Source organism: Cibotium barometz, chromosome 27, assembly GCF_041138505.1.
Source record: "Cibotium barometz isolate CiBa-2024 chromosome 27, ASM4113850v1, whole genome shotgun sequence".
Taxonomy (NCBI): domain Eukaryota; kingdom Viridiplantae; phylum Streptophyta; class Polypodiopsida; order Cyatheales; family Cibotiaceae; genus Cibotium; species Cibotium barometz.
In genome coordinates, this window is record NC_141072.1 from 49,789,297 (window position 1) to 49,808,655 (window position 19,359).

Sequence of the window (19,359 nt, forward strand, 5' to 3'; positions counted from 1 at the left end):
CATCACCCTTGGAAGAACTATTACACGTATGGGCTAGGAGGAGTGCCAGGGTGTCCCTTGCACAAGAGAGGTGCTTAGCCATAAGCCCCTCGTGATCCTGTGATCGGCCATTCTGAAGCCTACGTATAGCCTTCACCACCATGTCTCTTGTGAAGAAGGTGGATGTGGTGGGACGTGCGTAAGGTGGATGTGGGAGGGGGGGTTGGTGGGGTATGTGGTATAATGCGTGTGCATGAGTGCCAGATGCGTGGGTCTGTGATTGTGGGGGGGGGGGGGGTGTTAAGCATCATTTGTGGCACGTTCAACTTCATGCTTTTGGATTTGGCCGGTAGCTAACTCACGCAAAAGACGTACACGTGTGATATGGCATTCGTCTTCATACCAACAATTATGAGGCATGGTACCTGTGTGGGCTTTGGCAAAGGGGGTGGAAAACAATCGATGGCGGCTGTGTGGATATACCATCATAAGGCCACATGAATCTGAACTTACGACGAATAATTTTAAAAGAAAGAAGATAATCACTAAAAACAAACAAATCAAAAATAGGAAAGCTTAATATAGACACCCGAGAAGAACAAACAAGCTAAACAAATTTTGAATGACTAATTAGTAACAACAAAACAAACTTTAAATGACTAATTCACTAAAACAAAACGAGCAAAGATAAGAATACAAAAAGTGCAAACTTTACCTCAAAGATTGTCCAATCGTGAAGTATAAGATCATCAACTCCATCATGCATAGCATGGACTAGGTGCTACGACATCCCTACTCCCGTCATTGGTGCCCAAGAGTAGATGCAAGTTTACATATTAAAACTTTTTGTCCTAACCAAGAGGACAATTTTTATGGAGAGACCAACGAGCTGAGTTTCTATCAATTTTTCAGAGGTAAGGACACATGAAGTCTAGCACTTACTAGACTAGCAAAACAATCACTTCCCTATTAAATCAATGATTAAGCAAGATTGCTGGAAGCAATGATAAATAACAACTAGCAACTAGAATGATCTAAACAGAAAATGGGCTTTTAAGCTCCCCATTTTTGTGAAATTTATTACTTATAATCTTAAACATTCCAAAAGAAGAAACATCAAAGATATACATGTGAGGTGAGGGTGGTGAGGGGTGCAGATGGGTCTACATCCAAGAGACAATGGTAGAGCTAATTTGCATAGGTGAAATCACAATCATGGGTGAAATGCATTTGGGTGTAATGTGAGATGGGCAGTGCCTAAGCTAGGGTAGGTGGTGTCCAGATGAGGGTGAAGGCAAGGTAGCTATGGTCGGCACCAAGCGGGCATGGTGGGATGGTAAAGTCAGGTATCCGCAAGGCTAGTTTTGGCAATCCCATAAGATAATCAAGTGTACTAGTGCCCCCCTTGTACAGAAAACTAGCAAGCCTTCCTAATGCAAGCCACCATGCCATCCCATTATAGATAGCAAAGCTATGGTGTGAGCCAAGTTGTAGGAGGCATCCATAGTTGTCATAATACGAAAATACGATATGTACCGCACGGAAATTTTTGGTACAATACGAAATTTTTGATACGATATGAAATTTTGGGATACCGTACCATAAAATATGGTTGTATTGGCCAGGTATAGCATTTGATCCGGAACTTCTTGTGGGCCAGAAGTGATGGAAGGCCAACCAAGGCCAAGGTGGCATGGAGAGTGATCATTCAACCACGTAGCAGCAGGCGGGGGGCTTGGCCTCATCAATCCAGCTATAGAGAGCCGTGCCCTACTGGGCAAGTTGATTGTCAGAGGACTCCTACCCGATGGTGAGCCTTGGAAGGATTTTCTCTTGGCCCGGATTTCAACCCGCACTCTGAGCCTTGGAGGCCCGTGGCCGCAGAGTACTAGATGGATATTCACAAAGATGCGAGCCAATGGTTTTAGTCTAGCCTTTGAGAACACATTCACAACCAGTCTACTTCATGCTTGGGCTCATCTCAGGCCAACCCTCAAACAGATTGTTCCAGCGGCCTCAAGGGAACAGCTTCAGCAGCCTTTGATATGGAACCCCCTGATCCATTTACCCAGTGGCCACATGCTTGGGGCCTGACCACACATATCCTGGGGTGCCTTGAGCATGGGACCAGCTAGGTCTCTTGGAGATTGGATTGCACACAGGCAGTTACCTCAGGAGTAGCAGGAGAGAGGTATGACCGGGATCCAGGGTAGAGACAGGCTCAGCATCGACATCAACTCAGCTATTCCTCAGGAGTGGTTGACTCCTATTCCAAAGCCCCCCCCCCCTTTTTGTGTGGCTAGGCATGGAGGATTTCAAAGGCTACACCTTGCAGAGGGTGAGGGTGAGGGTGATTGGTTTTCGGGCATGGGCACGGCACATAGATCCAGCACCGGCCAAGGTGGCCAAGGAGAGATTTTGGCGGTTATGGATTTAGGAGTGCCGACCTCTCACACGGTTGCAATGGGACCCTGGAGAGTGGACTTGGCATGATCCCACAGATCGGGTGGAGACTCTGGATGCCCCTTTCTTTGCATATACAGCGCGGCTCGGCCACAGGATCCAGATGCCGGAGATAGATGGCACACCGGCAACAACACATTGGCAGTCTCAGGGCCTATCACAGCACTTCCTTTCAAATTTCTAGAAGAGGCTTTGGGACAGTTTTCGGCCAAAGAAGATCACTCTCTTCCTTTGGCTAACGGCACACAGGAGTCTGGCAGTTGGTACGTGGCTGGCAGTCGGAAGTCGGTCAGCAGCTTGCCCGAGATGCGGCCACCCCTAGGAGTCTCAGCAACATTGCCTTTGGGATTGCCCAAAGGCTCGGCAGATTTGACAACGGATTCTCCGCATCTTCGCTATGGACAGGGCATCGACCCGGATCATCACTTGGGGTACTGTCGCTTGGGCCACCAAGGCTAGAGTGGTCAGGACGTACAAGGAGGATGGGGGAGCCCTTCAAGTCTCCCACCATCGTATTGCAGTAGTCCAGTCACGGCCCCACCGGCAAGTGTCTAACAACCAGGCTCATGCCAGCGATGGGAGATTTGCAGTAGCATAGCCGCCTAGCACATCTGGCGTGCTAGTGTAGCGAGGCCATCGAGGGCACCCACACTCCGCCGGCTAAAACCATCAAGAGCATATGGCTCGACATCATTCACCCCCCCTGCGTTTAGTGGGGGAAGCTCTAGGGAGGTTCTTACCACATGCAGAAGCGGCGGGAAGCCTTCTTGAGAATTTGGAGGCCTGGCCCTTTCCTCACGGATAGAGACGGTGACCCCATTTGGCATTACACACCACCTCTATGGTTGTTTCGCCGACCCTCTCTTATGAGATAGCCTTCTCACAAAGTGGCCAGCCAGAGGAGAAGCATCTCTTTCCCTTTGATCATTTGTCTCCCGCCCTTATATGAGGTGAGGCTATATTTAGCCCATCGTGGTTGTACTTTGCCCTTTGCGGCTGTTTTTTCTTTAACTAATTGAAGGATCTTTTTCCCCAAAAAAAAATACTGATTTTTTTTTAACACTTACAATTTATGGAGCTTCAAGCTTGAATGTGAGGGAAGGTTGGGGGCGAGAGGAGTCCAGAGTGCTTAAGGAACCAAAACATGGAGATGTGTCTCTCCCAGTTGGATCTCCCAATTGTCTCCAAGAAAGAGCCTACATGGGTAATGCGATACCAAATGTCTCCCAGTGTAGTGTTTATGACTAAGGGACTGTCCTTGCACAGATATGGGCAGTGCATCCAGGGTGATAGGTTTAGGGACTCCACTGTAGATCAAAACGGCCCTGTCCAAATCTTCTCCCTTGTACATAACTTGAGGATCTGACTGTCTAGCCTACCTATACCAGGGATCTCCAAGTGATGTAGGAAGATTATCTCCTCATCCTACCAATCAAGTGTACACTATACACTACCAATCTACCTTGCCAGATTTTTTGGCTCTCTCAACAACCCCATATGGAATGCTGAGTGGATACGAAAGTTGCGAAGTATTGTGGGCATTTGGGATCTTCCTTGAGTAGGATTTCTATTTTTGTTGAGCATTTGGGATCTATTTCTCAAGGTGGGGAAAAAAAACCATACCGTACGAAACGTACGGTTCGTACCGGTACAAGAAACAACCATGGAGGCATCTCCTATAAAAAGTGATGGCTCCATGGTCTTGTGAAATCTGTTGTAGCCCTATGCCATCCTGGTCTATCACCTGCAACTTGATAGGGTCCTCAAAATCATACATTTGTATGTGCTCACTCTTGGTCCTAGCATTGAAGTCTACAAGTAAGAGGACATCGCATAGTACCGAGAAGCCAGTGATATCCTTAGTGAGCTGTGTATGGGGACTCCCTCCACTCCTATGGGGCATATGTGAAGAATCCGGAACAAAATAGCATATTGCCACATAGATGCATTTGGAGGTTGTAATATTAACCTAACCCACATGTAGCAGGCCTCCTCATCCCCTTTACTATGCTAGCCATGGGCTGTTAAGTGTGCTGCTGCGCTATTTCATGTGTTTGGTTGTCTATTCTAGTGTTTGTGCAAGAGTGGAAGACTACCCCTCTCCTACGTCTCCATCACCAGGAGGAATGTCGAGATGAAGAGGGCCATATTTGCAGAAGGGCAAGATTTGTTCTCCCACCTCCTAAAAGAGTCACTGAGGATGCATACATCACTTGATGCTTTATCTGTTTCACCCATGTTAAAGATCACAAAGTTAATACTTTGTTTGGCATGTGCCTTTTTTCTTATGCCCATTGTAAATTCCATCCTTTTTGGATGTCTTCCTTGTAATTGAATAGCACCTTTGTGTGCTTATGCAATAAAGTGTTATTAATTTTCTTTTTGTAGTTTGATGTTTCATTTTTATTTTGTTGGGGTAAAGGCGTTATGCCCACCCTTATAGTGTGTACAAGCCCATAAGTTATAGTACATAGTACACTTAGTACTTTTAATGTACTAAGTGCACTATGTGTACTAGTGCAATATACATGTGTGATAGGGGAGTCACACACTCATGCTTTTCATGAGTTGACTTATCCCCACAACTCTCTCTCTCTCTCTCCCTTGCTTCTCTGTGTATGTCTCCCATGAATGAACCTTAACCCTAATTCAGGTTTCTCCCCATCAACTGGTATCAGAGCCGGTGCCCGTCGAATCTCTGTGCAAGCAGGCTTGCTCGTGTGAATGTGGTGAGGCGCCTACATCAACTGGTCGTGCTGAATTCTGGTCGCCTTTCTCTTCCCAGTCCAAAGCAAGCAGCATGTCGACCTCAAACGTGTAGAAGGCTCTAGGCGAATACACGTGCGCTTGCAGCAACGCATTGGGCGGATAAGCGCTACTAGGCGAAGGCAATAAGCGCTCAAGGCGAGTGGCGCTAGGCTGTCTGAGTGAAGCGAACAGCAGCCAGGCGGAGCGTAGTCGGGCGAACACACAACGCGTGTAGCGCAAGCGGCGAAGGCATATAGCGTGGCTGAGGCAGCATAGCGAAGGTGACTTGTCGGCTGGCTCTCGGTCGTAGGCTGCGTCAACAATAGCGCTAGGCGAGTGAAGCGCATATCAGCCAGGCGAAGCGTGAGCGACTCTAATCGTGTAGGCGCTAGGCGAGTGAAGCGAACAGCAGCCAGGCGAAGCGTGGTCGACTGCAAGTGTAGGCGCCACCCGACGCCACCTGATCCGCCTTCTGTGCTCAACCTTGCCATCAACGCAGCTGCTGCAACGTGCACCACATCACCAACCTCAACTCCATCCCAGACGCCATTGTAGCCGACCTCTTCCAGAAAACTTTAGCTTCTGGGAAGCTGACCGATTCTGTCCTAAAAGTCTTCATGGCCACTGGCAACAAGGAAGTCTTAGGCATCGACAGCTGCAGGAGCATCAGCATCAGCATCAGCATCAGCATCAACCCCTCTTTTCCTGCAACAGCCTGCAAATTGAAGAGAAAAATCAGAAATTTGAAAAGTATTTTGCTTCAATTTTTTTTTGGGACTTGCAATTGAGCAGGTACAATTATCAATTGAGCAGGTACAGGTGCCCAATTGCTCAATTTTTGAGCAAAATTGGCAAAATTGGGTGACATTGGTCACAATCAGGATCAATTTGCAGGAAATTGGTCAAATCAGGATCAATTTGCAGGAAATTGGATGTCGAAATTTGGGGCTTTTGATGTAAATGTGCAATTAAGCACTCATACATGCTGTATGATGTGAAAAATCGCACATTTGGGCAAAATTGCAGCAAATTGCAGTGCAAATCAAGGGGCTTTTGTGCCGATTTGGTTGATTTGCATGCAGGCAATCGCGTTTGATGCTGTGGATAATGTGTTGATGCCTTACAAGCACTCAATGTGCCTGTAAATCAAGGGGCTTTCATGTATTTGATGTATATGTGGCCAGGGGGAAGCATCGTGAACACTCTGGATGCCTTCATGTGCGCCAATGTACCATGCATGATCAGAAATTGATCTCAAATCAAGGGGCTTTTCAAGTTTTCATGTTTTTTGAGCTTGGCAAAGCAGCAGGCAAGACATTTATGCCTTGAATCCTCAAAAATCAGCTTGCAGTCAAGGGGCTTTTGCCCAATTTCTGTTCGGGACTGTTTTATGCAGTGTACAGGACTGTAAAAGTCTGATTTTCACTCATTTGGACAGCCAGGAGAGCATTTATTGCTACTGTACCTGCTGGTACAGATTTGGCACAGCTTTGTGCATGTTTTGGCATGGCTGTACACTGTTTTGAGTGACCAAAAGATTCAATTTCAGCTGCTGAAATTGCCGGTACAGGTTTGGTACATCATTGGTGAGCACTTGGTACTGCTGTACAGTACTTTGGAAGGGCAAAAGAGCACATTTAAGGTGCTGTCCAAAATCTGCAGCAACCAGATTTTGGTGTTTTCATCACAAAAAGTGGGAGAAAAGTTGCATTCTTGCTTCCGCAGTGGGAGATAAAGCTTGGGAGAACATTTGTGAGCACTTTGTGTGCTTTGGGTGCAGTGTTTGCACATCTTTTGGTGCAGTGTTTGCACATTTGCAGGGAGTCAGGCATTGACAGGTTGCATTTTGCTATGGCAACCACAGGTGAGAGCTCTTCATTGCTTCACATCAAGAAGCTTGAAGGCTCGCATAATTATGATATTTGGCAAACCCAGTGCTACAATGTGTTGCTCCAGAAAAAGCAGCACAAGCCTATCAAAGAAAGGGGTGTGATGCCCGGTTCTCTTATTGCTGAAGAGTGGGAAGATATGGATGAGCTGGCAAGATCTACTATCATGTTGTCTGTGTCAGACTCATTACTTTTCAGCATTCGTGAAGAGAAGACAGCTTGGGGAATGTGGCAGAGATTGCAGGACTTGTATGCCCAACAAAGTGCCTCAAGCAAAGTGTATTGGTTGAAGAAACTCATAGGTCTTCAGATGAAGGAAGGGGCTTCTATGACAGCCCATCTCAATGAGTTTAATGGTATTGTCAGCCAGGTTATAAATCAAAAGTTGGCAATGGACGATGAGTTCAAAGCCACTTTTTTGTTATGCACTTTGCCAGAGAGTTGGGACACATTCAGGACAGCCACTAGCAATTCGAATGCTATGTTGTCATATGCAGATGTTGAGGGTGCTCTTCTTCAAGAAGAGATGAACAGGAAGAACAACTCTGTTGGAAAGTCCAATGCAATGAATGCACGTGGGAGATCCCAGCAAAGGGGTAAAAGCCAAGAAAGGGGAAGGAGCAAGTCTCGCTCCAAAAAGGATTTGGAATGCCATTATTGTGGCAAGAAGGGACACATTAAAAAGCAATGCTACAAATGGAAAAATGATCAAAAAGAAAACGGAAAAGACAAAGACAAAGAGAAGGATGAAGCCAAAGATGTAAAGCCAAAGGGCAAAAGTGGAGTCAAGATCGAAGAAATCAATGTGTCACATGCAGGTGGCAGTGAGGATGAGGTCCTATTTACTTCTTCACTTGATGCCCATTCACTTCTTACAGGTGGTCATGGTATGCACTCATGGATCATTGATTCAGGTGCCTCCTTTCATGTCACAGGTTGCAGAGACTTGTTTGTCAGGTACACTGCTGGCAATGAAGGAGTGGTTTATTTGGGTGATAACCATGCATGCAAAATTCTTGGCAGAGGTGATGTGAGGCTTGTATTTTCAGATGGCTCACAGCTTATGCTCCATGATGTCAGGCATGTGCCTGAGATCAAGAAGAATCTGCTTTCTACTGGACAGCTTGATGATGCTGATTATGTTACCACATTTGGTAGTGGAAAGTGGAAGATTAGTAAGGGCTCACTGGTTGTTGCCAGAGGCTCTAAGGTGGACACTCTTTACTTTATGCATGCAGGTGTTTGTCACCATGCTAATGTAAATGCAACCGAGCTGCCGGAAATTTCTATGTGGCATAGCCGGTTGGGACACATGAGTGTCAAGGGAATGGAGCAATTGTCTCGTTTGGGTTACTTGCCTTCTCTAAAGTTTTCAAGTTTTCAGTTTTGTGAGCATTGTATATATGGTAGGCAACTACAGTGCCCCCACAAGAAAGCTCTTGGACAGAAAGATGCTCAGTTAGAGCTTGTGCATACAGATGTATGTGAGATGCCTCAGCTTTCTTTGGGAGGGGCAAAATACTTTGTGTCTTTTATTGATGATGCCACACGCAAAGTGTGGGTCTATCCTCTTCGTTTGAAGAGTGATACATTCGCAGTGTTTCAGAAGTTTGTTGCTCATGTTGAGAATCAAACTGGCAAAACACTGAAGGCTTTGCGTTCCGACAATGGTGGAGAGTATACGTCCAAACAGTTTCAGGACTTTTGTGATGCTAAAGGCATCAAGAGGGAGCTCTCTACTCCTTATGATCCTCCACAAAACGGGACAGCAGAGAGGATGAACAGGACCATACAGGAGAAGGTCCGTTCTATGTTGTCACATGCTGCATTACCTCATGGTTTTTGGGCTGAAGCTGTTATGACAGCAGTTCACCTTATAAACAGGTCACCTAACACGAGGCTTGGTGGGAAAGTGCCAGAAGAAGTATGGACAGGGAAGCCTCCGTCATACAAGCACTTGAGAGTGTTTGGTTGCGTTGCGTACGTGCACATACGCAGGGAAATGCGCAACAAACTTGATCCTAAGTCTCATAAATGCATATTCCTAGGATATGGTGACAGAGGTGAAATGGGGTATAGACTTTGGGATCCCATGAATAGAAAGATCATACGCAGCAATGATGTCATTTTTGATGAAACATGCATGTATAAGGAGCCTGCAAGGCAACAGGAGCCTAGCAGAGTCATCTTTGATGATGATGGACATCATGGACAACAACAAAGGGCTGTAAATCAGCCATTACAGCAGGAAAACCAGCCCTTAAATGGTGCTGAAAATGGTCCAAATGGACAGCCAGAGATGGCAGAAGATATCCCTATGGATATACCACAGTTAGAGGAGATACCGGGCATGATTTTTCAGCCTTATGGCATGGAACAGGAGCCACCAATGGGTGATATGCAGGCTGGACAGCAACCTGCAAATGATGGTCATTGGGTACGGAGGTCCACTAGACCCTCCAGAGCCCCTGACAGGTTTGTTCCAGGGGTTGACTACTTGATGCTCACTGACTGTGGGGAGCCCTCATGTTACAAAGAGGCTTTACAGAGGGCAGACAAGGCTCTATGGGAGCGTGCCATGAAGTCAGAGATGGATTCTCTGCATAAAAATGGAACTTGGAAGTTGGTGCCTTTGCCTGCAGGCAAGAAGGTTTTGCCATGCAAGTGGGTATACAGGCTCAAAGTTGCACCAGATGCTAAGCCGAGATACAAAGCCAGGTTAGTGGCTAAGGGCTTTAAGCAGGAATATGGTGTGGACTTTGAGGAGATCTTCTCTCCAGTGGTCAAAATGACCACACTTAGAGCTGTGTTGGCTTTGGTTGCGCATGATGATCTGGACTTGATTCAGATGGATGTGAAGACTGCTTTTCTTCACGGTGATCTCCATGAGGAGATATATATGCAGCAGCCAAAGGGTTATGCAGTAAGTGGAAAGGAGAAGCTTGTATGCAAGCTGAAAAAGAGTCTTTATGGGCTCAAACAGGCACCAAGAGAATGGTATCATAAATTTGATACATTCATGAAATCTCAGAAATTCAGGAGAAGTGACATAGATCACTGCTTGTACACCAAGAAAGCTTTGGATGGCAGTCTATTGATTCTCATTTTGTATGTTGATGATATGTTGATTGCCGGGAAATCTCGTAAAGAGATGGATGCTTTGAAGCAGAGGCTGCATCAAACCTTTGATATGAAGGATTTGGGTGATGCTAATCACATCTTGGGTATGCGGATACTTCGGGACAGAAATCAGCATGTGTTGTATTTGTCTCAGAAGGAATACATTGGCAAAGTCTTGCAGAGGTTCAATATGGACGGGGGGAAGAAAGCTAGTACTCCTTTGCCTCCATATGTGAAACTCAGTGCTATGGACAGCCCACAGTCAGATAGAGACAGGGCTGATATGGCCAAGATTCCGTATGCTTCAGCTTGTGGCAGTCTCATGTATGCCATGGTTGCTACTAGGCCGGACATTGCATTTGCAGTGGGAGTGGTTTCTAGATACATGGCCAACCCTGGCAAGAAGCATTGGGAAGCAGTGAAAGGTGTCATGAGATACCTGAAGGGCACACAGGATTTGTGCATTTGCTTTGGCAAACAGGATGCATTAGTGCATGGTTACACGGATTCGGATTATGCCGGTCATCCAGATAACCGGAAGTCTACTACCGGTTATGTATTTACATTCACAGGAGGTGCTGTGTCATGGATATCCAGGATGCAGAAGTGCATTGCCTTATCTACTACAGAGGCCGAGTATATTGCAGCCACAGAGGCTTGCAAGGAGGCATTATGGCTATCTCGGTTAGTGGTTGATTTGGGTTATACAGGGGATATTCCATTGTTGCATTGTGACAGTCAGAGTGCCATTCAGTTGGCAAAGAACCCTGTTTTTCATGCAAAGACGAAGCATGTGGATGTGAAGTATCACTTCATCAGAGAGGTGATAGAGAACAAGCAAATTCAGCTTGTTAAGATTTATACGGATGACAACCCGGCTGATCTGTTGACGAAGAGTTTGCCTCCGGAGCGGTTTGCTCATTGCAGACACTTGATGGGCATTGGATGAGGCCATTTTCAGCCTTGATATGGCCTTGTATATTATCATGTACATGCTGATTTTTTCTTTTCCTTCATTTAAGGGCACTTTGCCTTTAAGTGGGAGGTTGTTGGGGTAAAGGCGTTATGCCCACCCTTATAGTGTGTACAAGCCCATAAGTTATAGTACATAGTACACTTAGTACTTTTAATGTACTAAGTGCACTATGTGTACTAGTGCAATATACATGTGTGATAGGGGAGTCACACACTCATGCTTTTCATGAGTTGACTTATCCCCACAACTCTCTCTCTCTCTCTCCCTTGCTTCTCTGTGTATGTCTCCCATGAATGAACCTTAACCCTAATTCAGGTTTCTCCCCATCATATTTATTCTCGGTTGATGCCTTATAAACTTTAATCTTGAATTTTTACAACCGTGAAACCTTATTTTAATTAATAGAGCACGATAGTACCCTATTAATTAATTCAACCAAAATATAAAGTTTGAGCCATTATACAACCAAAATATTAAGTTTCAGCCTTTATACAAGAGGGAACACCACAAGTAGTGAAAAATGAAAATCAATTAATCAACTATTTTGGAGTTTCTAAGATTCACAAGAATGCATGGCGCCCCACAGTTCCATGAAAATGCGCAGGCAAATTAGGCAAACGGTGTGTAACGCGCGGAAGCTCTGGGAGTCTTTCTTTCAGCCCTAAACACTCCTGTAAACCATCTGATGCAAAACACAGATATAGAGAGAGAGTAGAGAGAGAGAGATATGCTGGAAATTCAGTATATTGCTATAGTACAAAAAGGTACTCTTACACACAGCCCTAGGCTGCCTTGAAGAAAAGGTGATAACACCCAAACTTCTGTCCCCTATGGGACATCCTAGTGACCCAAACCCCTAGAGGGTTGAATGATCTCAACTATGGGCACACGTTGCCTTTTATAGGGTTATTGAGCAATGTAGAAGCTGGCCGACTGCTGTGTCACACCAGCCGACTGGGCCTGAAGCACACATATTGCTGGTCGGGCTACGCTTCTCCATGGATTGAGGTGCCTGTTGCAGCTGACCTGATCTGGTACAACCCACGATGCCCTCCCTGCAGAGCCGACAACTCCTTCTGGGTCTTCTTCAAGCTTTGCTTCATGTCCAACCTTCTGCTCCTTGTGCCCCGACTCTGGTTCTCATGCTCTTTTTTTGGTTGCCTTCCTCTGGATTAGCCCTAAGAAGGTACATGGCATTGATCATGCACATGACATCCACCTCTGCTAAACTTGATGACAGGATTCCAACCTGCTCTTGGATGACTGTCATCATCCCAAATCTTTCCCCGAAGTCCCTCTGTCATCCATCCATCCCTGACAACCTTTTTCTCTGAAAGCCCGGCCTGTTCTCCAAACCACTCTGTCTCAGACTAAGATCTATGCATCTGTTTCCATCTAGTCCACAATCCATTCCTGCCCCGACTCTGAACACTGTCTTGGTCTTCATTCCTGAGAAATGAGTCTGGCACCCTCACATCACCCTTGGAGGATAAACCTCCCTTGGGACCGTTGCCCGAGAACCTATCTGGCTCACAGGACTGCCATCCCCTTTAGCTTTGTGGAACACCACCAACAAACCTCCTGGGAGCTCTTCCCGATTCTGTGTTCCTTGCCTTGGGCTTCGTATCCGTGTACTTTCCAGTACCTTGGACCTATACACCATCATATGGGACTGATTCAGTGTTTAGCTTTGCTGAGCCTGATGCTCTGATACCAATGTAACGCGCGGAAGCTCTGGGAGTCTTTCTTTCAGCCCTAAACACTCCTGTAAACCATCTGATGCAAAACGCAAATATATAGAGAGAGTAGAGAGAGAGAGAGAGATATGCTGGAAATTCAGTATATTGCTAACAAAAAGGTACTCTTACACACAGCCCTAGGCTGCCTTGAAGAAAAGGTGATAACACCCAAAATTCTGTCCCCTATGGGACATCCTAGTGACCCAAACCCCTAGAGGGTTGAATGATCTCAACTATGGGCACACGTTGCCTTTTATAGGGTTATTGAGCAATATAGAAGCTGGCCGACTGCTGTCAGACCAGCCGATTGGGCCTGAAGCACACATATTGCTCGTCGGGCTGCGCTTCTCCATGGATTGAGGTGCCTGTTGCAGCCGACCTGATCTGGTACAGCCCACGATGCCCTCCCTGCAGCCGACAACTCCTTCTGGGTCTTCTTCAAGCTTCCCTTCCTGTCCAACCTTCTGCTCCTTGTGCCCCAACTCTGGTTCTCATGCTCTTTTTTTGGTTGCCTTCCTCTGGATTAGCCCTGAGAAGGTACATGGCATTGATCATGCACATGACACGGTGCTATTGTCACACTAGTAGCTCAACAACTGTGTGAGTGGTGACCACACATCTATGCAACATCGGCCTACCCTCGCATGAGTGTGAATATAGGTTAATGGTAGATTATCTGCCTTCCAAGCCCTGAGGACATCCAATTCAACAGCAGCCCAAACACAAAGGATGCCTACCCTTACGAGAGGGACAGAATTGCAAATCCTGATTCCATCATGATTCCGTGGGTGCATAGGTGTGTATGACGTGGTTAAGATCACCATGGAATGCCATAATTTCTATATCCTAGATTTAGAATGATTCTTTGGAACATTGCCAATTAGGTAAGAGAAGAATCAACATCACAAAAGAGAATTCGCCTTAAAATGTTCTTTGAAAAGAAAATGGTGATCGATGCTTACCTTAGAGGGTTTATGTACATGGCAAAGCATTGTCTCCTAGACCCTTATGATCTTGTTAGACATTAATCTCTCTCTCTCTCTCTCTCTCTCTCTCTCTCTCACTCACACACACACACACACACACACACACACAAAAACGTAACATTAATTGTTTTACACATCCAGCAAAGGAAGATCTCAATACGAGGGCTTGGCCACAAAAGATCTCACCAGAGGTGTTCGACCATCATAGTCTGGTTCGGATGGATCAATTCCACTCTCTAGCGCTTTTTGCAGATAATCTACATGACCTCGAGATGCAAGTTCCCTGATGTTTGTGGATGCACCAGTCGGTACAGTGGCTAGATGACTGTTGTCTTCCCTTTGATTCCCTAGCTTCTGGACAGCAATTGCCATCTCATATGCAGCCAAAGCATACTGTCCTGCTTGTATAGGCCTTAGGATATTAAGCATTTCCCGAATGGTCTCCCCCCTTAGCTGTTCTGCTTCTGCTAGGAGGTCACGCAAGCCAGCTAGCTTGGGTTCCATGGCCTCCCGGACATCCGAAAGATCGTGGGACTCACTGGGTGGAGGACTGGCTGCTGTAGCCTTTGCCATCTGCTGGTCAGCCAGCAACATCTGTGTGGGAGATAAAATTGGGCAGCTTAGCTCAGGGATAAAATTTATATACGAACATGCGTACCCAAATGAATGCAAGCCTACCTGGAGGACGGCTAATCGGTTGGAGAGGCCATCCTCGGACACACGGAGCTTCTGCTGCAAAGAATCCAGCATTGACAGTTGCCTGGCGGAAAGGGCAGCCATGGTGGGGAGCTCAATTCCTTCGAGGAGCTTCTGAAGCTCGCTCTCGATTTGCATGCCCATGAGAGAATAGGCCAGGACGACAGCGGTGGTGGGCCTCCAGCCGCCCATCCAGAGGAAGCCAGCTTCAAGAGGGGTGCGCCACATCCCCGCCACCACGAAGGAGGCGTCCTCTTTGCACAACTTGATCTTCTCGTCCATGTACTCGCAGTAATGCAAGTAGCACGCCTGCACAAGCGCCGCGACATCCTCTTCCTTCGCCCGGCTCACCTGCTGCAAAGCAGCCCGCAACCTCCCGAAGCGACCCTTCGTTTCCCGTAGCCATTGCACGTAGAACTTCTCAAACGCCAGTATCGACATCGTTCGCCCCTGCTGCAAACCAACCTGGTGGGGGGAGAGCTACATGAAACAAAGGTGTTACAGGGATATCGATCGGCCTATTGAATCTCTCGTCTTGCTTTTCATCGTTTTCACCACCGATTCTGATTCATGCCGGGAAAGGATGATCATGCAGCTGCGGTAACCACCAAGCTGCCGCCCCTTGGTTCTGCGCTGGCTGCTGCCCCTGAGAGACAGAGAAAGAAGGGAGGAGAGAGAGAGGGAGAGAGAGAGTATCAACCAGTCCAGCCTAAGAAAGTCTCCTTTTGGTGGCCCGCTGTCTCTCTCTCTGTCTCTCTCTCTCTCGCTACTTTTGGTACGCTAGGGCGCTCCCTCTCTATAGGCAAACCAAGTCCCTGCCATACCTCACCTTGGACCCCGCTGCCGCAATCTGAACCTTCTGGAAGTCTACATGTCCTGCCCTCGCCACCAATCATCCACTCCCTCTCCAATGTAACCTTTAATGCCTTTGTTCTTATTCTATTTTGCTGATCCCCACTGCCCCTGTCACCAACAAGAGGGAACAACACTACATTTAGTTAGTGAAAAATGAAAATCAATTAATCAACTTGCTTTGGAGTTTTTAAGGTTCACAATAATGGACGGTGCCCCAGAGTTCCCCCCCAAAAAAAAACATCACAACAATGCGTAGGCAATTGGGCAAACATGGCTATAGTTAGTAGCTCACCAACAAGGTGAGTGGCTACAACAACAGTGAGTCATGAGCATGTGCATTTATCATAGACGTAAGCATGCACGTGTGTAGAGTGCTTTAAACCGGTCAATAATGAGTATGCGGAAGGCGAAGCATACACACTCCGGAGAATACAGATTAGCAGTACATTATCTGCCTTCCAAGCCCTGATGACAACCAATTCAACAATGACCCGAACATGAAAATGCCTACCCTTACGAGGCACATAATGGTGAATCCCAATTCAATCACAATTTCGTGGGTGCATAAGTGTGTTAACATCACCATGGAATGCAATAATTTCTATGTCCTAGCCGTAGGATGATCCTTTGGAACATTGTTGATTAGGTAAGAGAAAACTCAACATCACATAAGAGAATTCACCTTAAAATGTTATTTGAAAAGAAAATGGTGATCGACGCTTACCCTTAGGGGGTTTATGTACATGCCAAGAAACGGAATCTGGCCCACCGTACGCCAGATCATCCAATTTGGGTTTCTATGTTTATCTAAAACATAGGGTTTGTGAGCTTGTATGATTCAAACCATTTGCTCTAATCAAAACATTCAACGAGGTTATTACCACTTTTAGTGATGCCATGATAGATTTCATTTTCTCATTTCTTCCTTTTGCTTCCACTCTTATTCAACATATCCCTTATGCATCCTCCCTTGTTTTCCTCTTTCTACACCTTTTTGCATGCCCCATTTTGCCCTTTTCCCATTCAAATCTGACACCCCTTTGTCTATACCGCTTTGGCTTCTTTCTTATACTTTTTCCTTTCCTCACATTAACCCTTTGTTGAATTTCTTATGTCTCCACCACCGTGCCTCTCTCTCTCTCTCTCTCTCTCTCTCTCTCTCTCTCTCTCTCTCTCTCTCTCTCTCTCTCTCTCTCTCTCTCTTCTCTCTCCTATGCCCTCTTCTAAATCAAAGCCTACCTAATCAAAAAATCTCTTCCATATGAATTTTTAGCATGGTTTTAAAAACCTATGGTTGTATTTCTTTCTTACTTACAATAAATTGGAATATATAAATTTTCAAAGATACTAGAGCCATTAAATATGTATAACTATGAAAGAATGAATGTCAAATGTGAAGTAACAATTAGTGGTTATGACGTTAAGAGAAGTAAGAACTTATGATGTGATGACCTTATGCTCGTGCTCATGCTCTTGCTCATAAGTAGGTTACTCTCTAAGGAATAAAACAATCATTGTCAATCACCTCCTCCAAGTCCAAAGGTAAACCTCAAATTTTAAGAGTACCTAGAATGCTGCAATCCTAACCTTTTTGTTTAAATATTTTTTGAAGGGTATGTAATTGAATTTTTTATAAACATATCCCTTTTTCAATAGGCAAATTTTCATTGATTTTCTTAAACCTTGTTCCAATTGAAGAAAGCTATTGTAACCTTTATTTTTTATAGATATCAAAATCTGCTTCTGGGAAGTATTTATAGCATGCTCAAAAATACGTTTTGGATATAAGCACTGCATAGAAAAAAACCAAAAGAGAAAGGGGTACTTGTCTCTTTGAATTATGTTTAACTTTTCTTTATATTTGAAATCCATGTAGTTTAACAAAGTGCTACAAATTAGATGCCATGCAATCATGCTAGTAAGAAAGCATGACCACTCCTTCCTATAAGACTTTGAATTGTCATGGGAAGTTGGAACTTCTCCTCCTCATAATGTGGTTGAAAATCCTTATAAGTACTTTGTTGGGCATGAAAATTCTTACAAGTACTTTGCTAGTTTACCTTTAACTTTCAAACTTTTGCACAAAGTATATCCTCTCTTTTTTTACTATCCCTATATCTATACTAGATTAGGTTGTTAACATTAAAGTTATGTGGAGAGCTACATTGATGAAATAAATGGCTAGAGTAGCTTTTGTTCTATAGAGTAGCTTGGTGTAGTGAAATGTAGAGGGATTTTTAAAAAAAGTCCATTCCGTTGAGCAAGATTCATTTTGGACCTTAATCAAAATAATCAATACTCTAGATATATATATTTGTTCTATTATTAAAAACCTCAATTAACTTGAATCACTTTGAAGATTATTATAATAACACCACAAGGAATAAAAACCAAACAAAATCCTTTTCTTGATAGAAACAAAGTTGAGTTGGCTTGAGCTATTCCATCTCTCTCTCTCTCTCTCTCTCTCTCTCTCTCTCTCTCTCTCTCTCTCTCTCTCTCTCTCTCTCTCTCTCTCTCTCTAAACATTTGCTGTGAGTTGTACGTATGACTTGCACTTTCATAATAAGTGTTAAGAAATCCACCAAAGATGACAATTTACATCTAAAATACTACATACAAATCAAATCGTTGTACACAAACATCTCCTATTCTTTGAGACTAAGAAGTTAGGTGTCAACCAATGACCACAAATGCATGCAATATGGTTTCAAATGGTCAATGTGATTGTAAAATTTCATGTGTAGATGACTTTTGCTTTCATTATTCACCACTTTCAACCATTTTAGTCCCTCCTCCCCACGTAAAAATAAGAAACTACATTCATATAATTGAATCAAAATTTTGCTTGTAGAAATGTTTTGTATGAAAAATTATTAACTAGAGACCATGACCTCCAATTCAATTTACTTATATGGATGACACATCCTTAATTGAACACCATTTTCTCCTTTACTAGAGTCATAAGTTAGGTGTACCTATAACTGAAGTGACTTTATGTAAAATTCCATTTTGTGTCTTTTCATTTGAGATATACAAATACCCAACAGGGGGCCATAATGAGCTTAAAAAATTATTCATTAATTAGTCTAGGAATAGTTTTTTAATGTGGTTAAGGTGAAAATAATAAAGCTCACCAATTGGAGTCCTTCCAGTATGTCTAGACAGGTCAATGCATTTGGGATGGCTCAAAATAGCGAGCAGTTTGCACAAACAGTCCCTAAAAGCATGTACAAGGAACAATGCCAGTTTGGGGCTAGGTGACATCATGTGATACCTCACCATGGTTAGTGAGACTAAGTTCTAGCCCTATGCTAGAAGAGTCAAGTGTAGCTCTTGTGAAAGGGCTAGATAATTCGCATTAGGGCATAATCAAAGCCGTGATGGTGGTGGCAACTTTTCACCCAAAAAAAGCTAACCATGTAACCACCCTAAGAGTGGGGTTTTCATATATATGCATTTGTTGGCATTATTACGACATAAACAAAGCAATGCATAGATGGTGAAAACCCCACTCTTAGGAGGGTCACATGGTCAATTTGTGAAAAACTGACACCACCATCACGTGGTAGTAGATATGTTGGACAAGCTACAGGTGAAACCATGGGTTAACATATTTTCTCCGAGTAGTCCCCCAAATGGGCTAGTACTAGTGGTAGCATAGCACTTAAAAAAGTTCCTAGTTTTTAGTATGCAAACTCAAGCATGGTTTGCGATATGACACAGGTTTTGATGTTGGGTTGAGTGCCCCACATGTGTGTCCATGTGAGGGGAGTCCTTTTGGTATGTCTAGCTGAACACATTTGGAATGGTTCAAAGTAGTAGGTTGTTTGCACAGATAATTCACAAAAGTCCAACTAAGGATACAAGCCCATTTTTGAGAACCATGCCAACATAAGAGCAATGCA

General features: G+C 44.7%; 1 protein-coding gene across 2 annotated transcripts in view; it reads right to left on the reverse strand.

Annotated features, from left to right (window-relative positions):
- Positions 1-15,441, reverse strand: part of LOC147623484 (protein DOG1-like 3) — a 41,720-nt gene extending 26,279 nt beyond the window's left edge. The window contains exons 1-2 of one of the 2 annotated variants that reach the window (XM_086821646.1): positions 14,579-15,441; positions 14,087-14,494 (exon numbers count right to left, since the gene is read on the reverse strand). In XM_086821646.1, coding sequence (XP_086677772.1) covers positions 14,087-14,494; positions 14,579-15,037 — 867 coding nt within the window. In that variant the 5' untranslated portion in view covers positions 15,038-15,441. The remainder of the gene's footprint in view (positions 1-14,086; positions 14,495-14,578) is intronic. The other variant, XM_086821647.1, reaches the window with a different exon arrangement.
- Between the last annotated feature and the right edge of the window lie 3,918 nt (positions 15,442-19,359).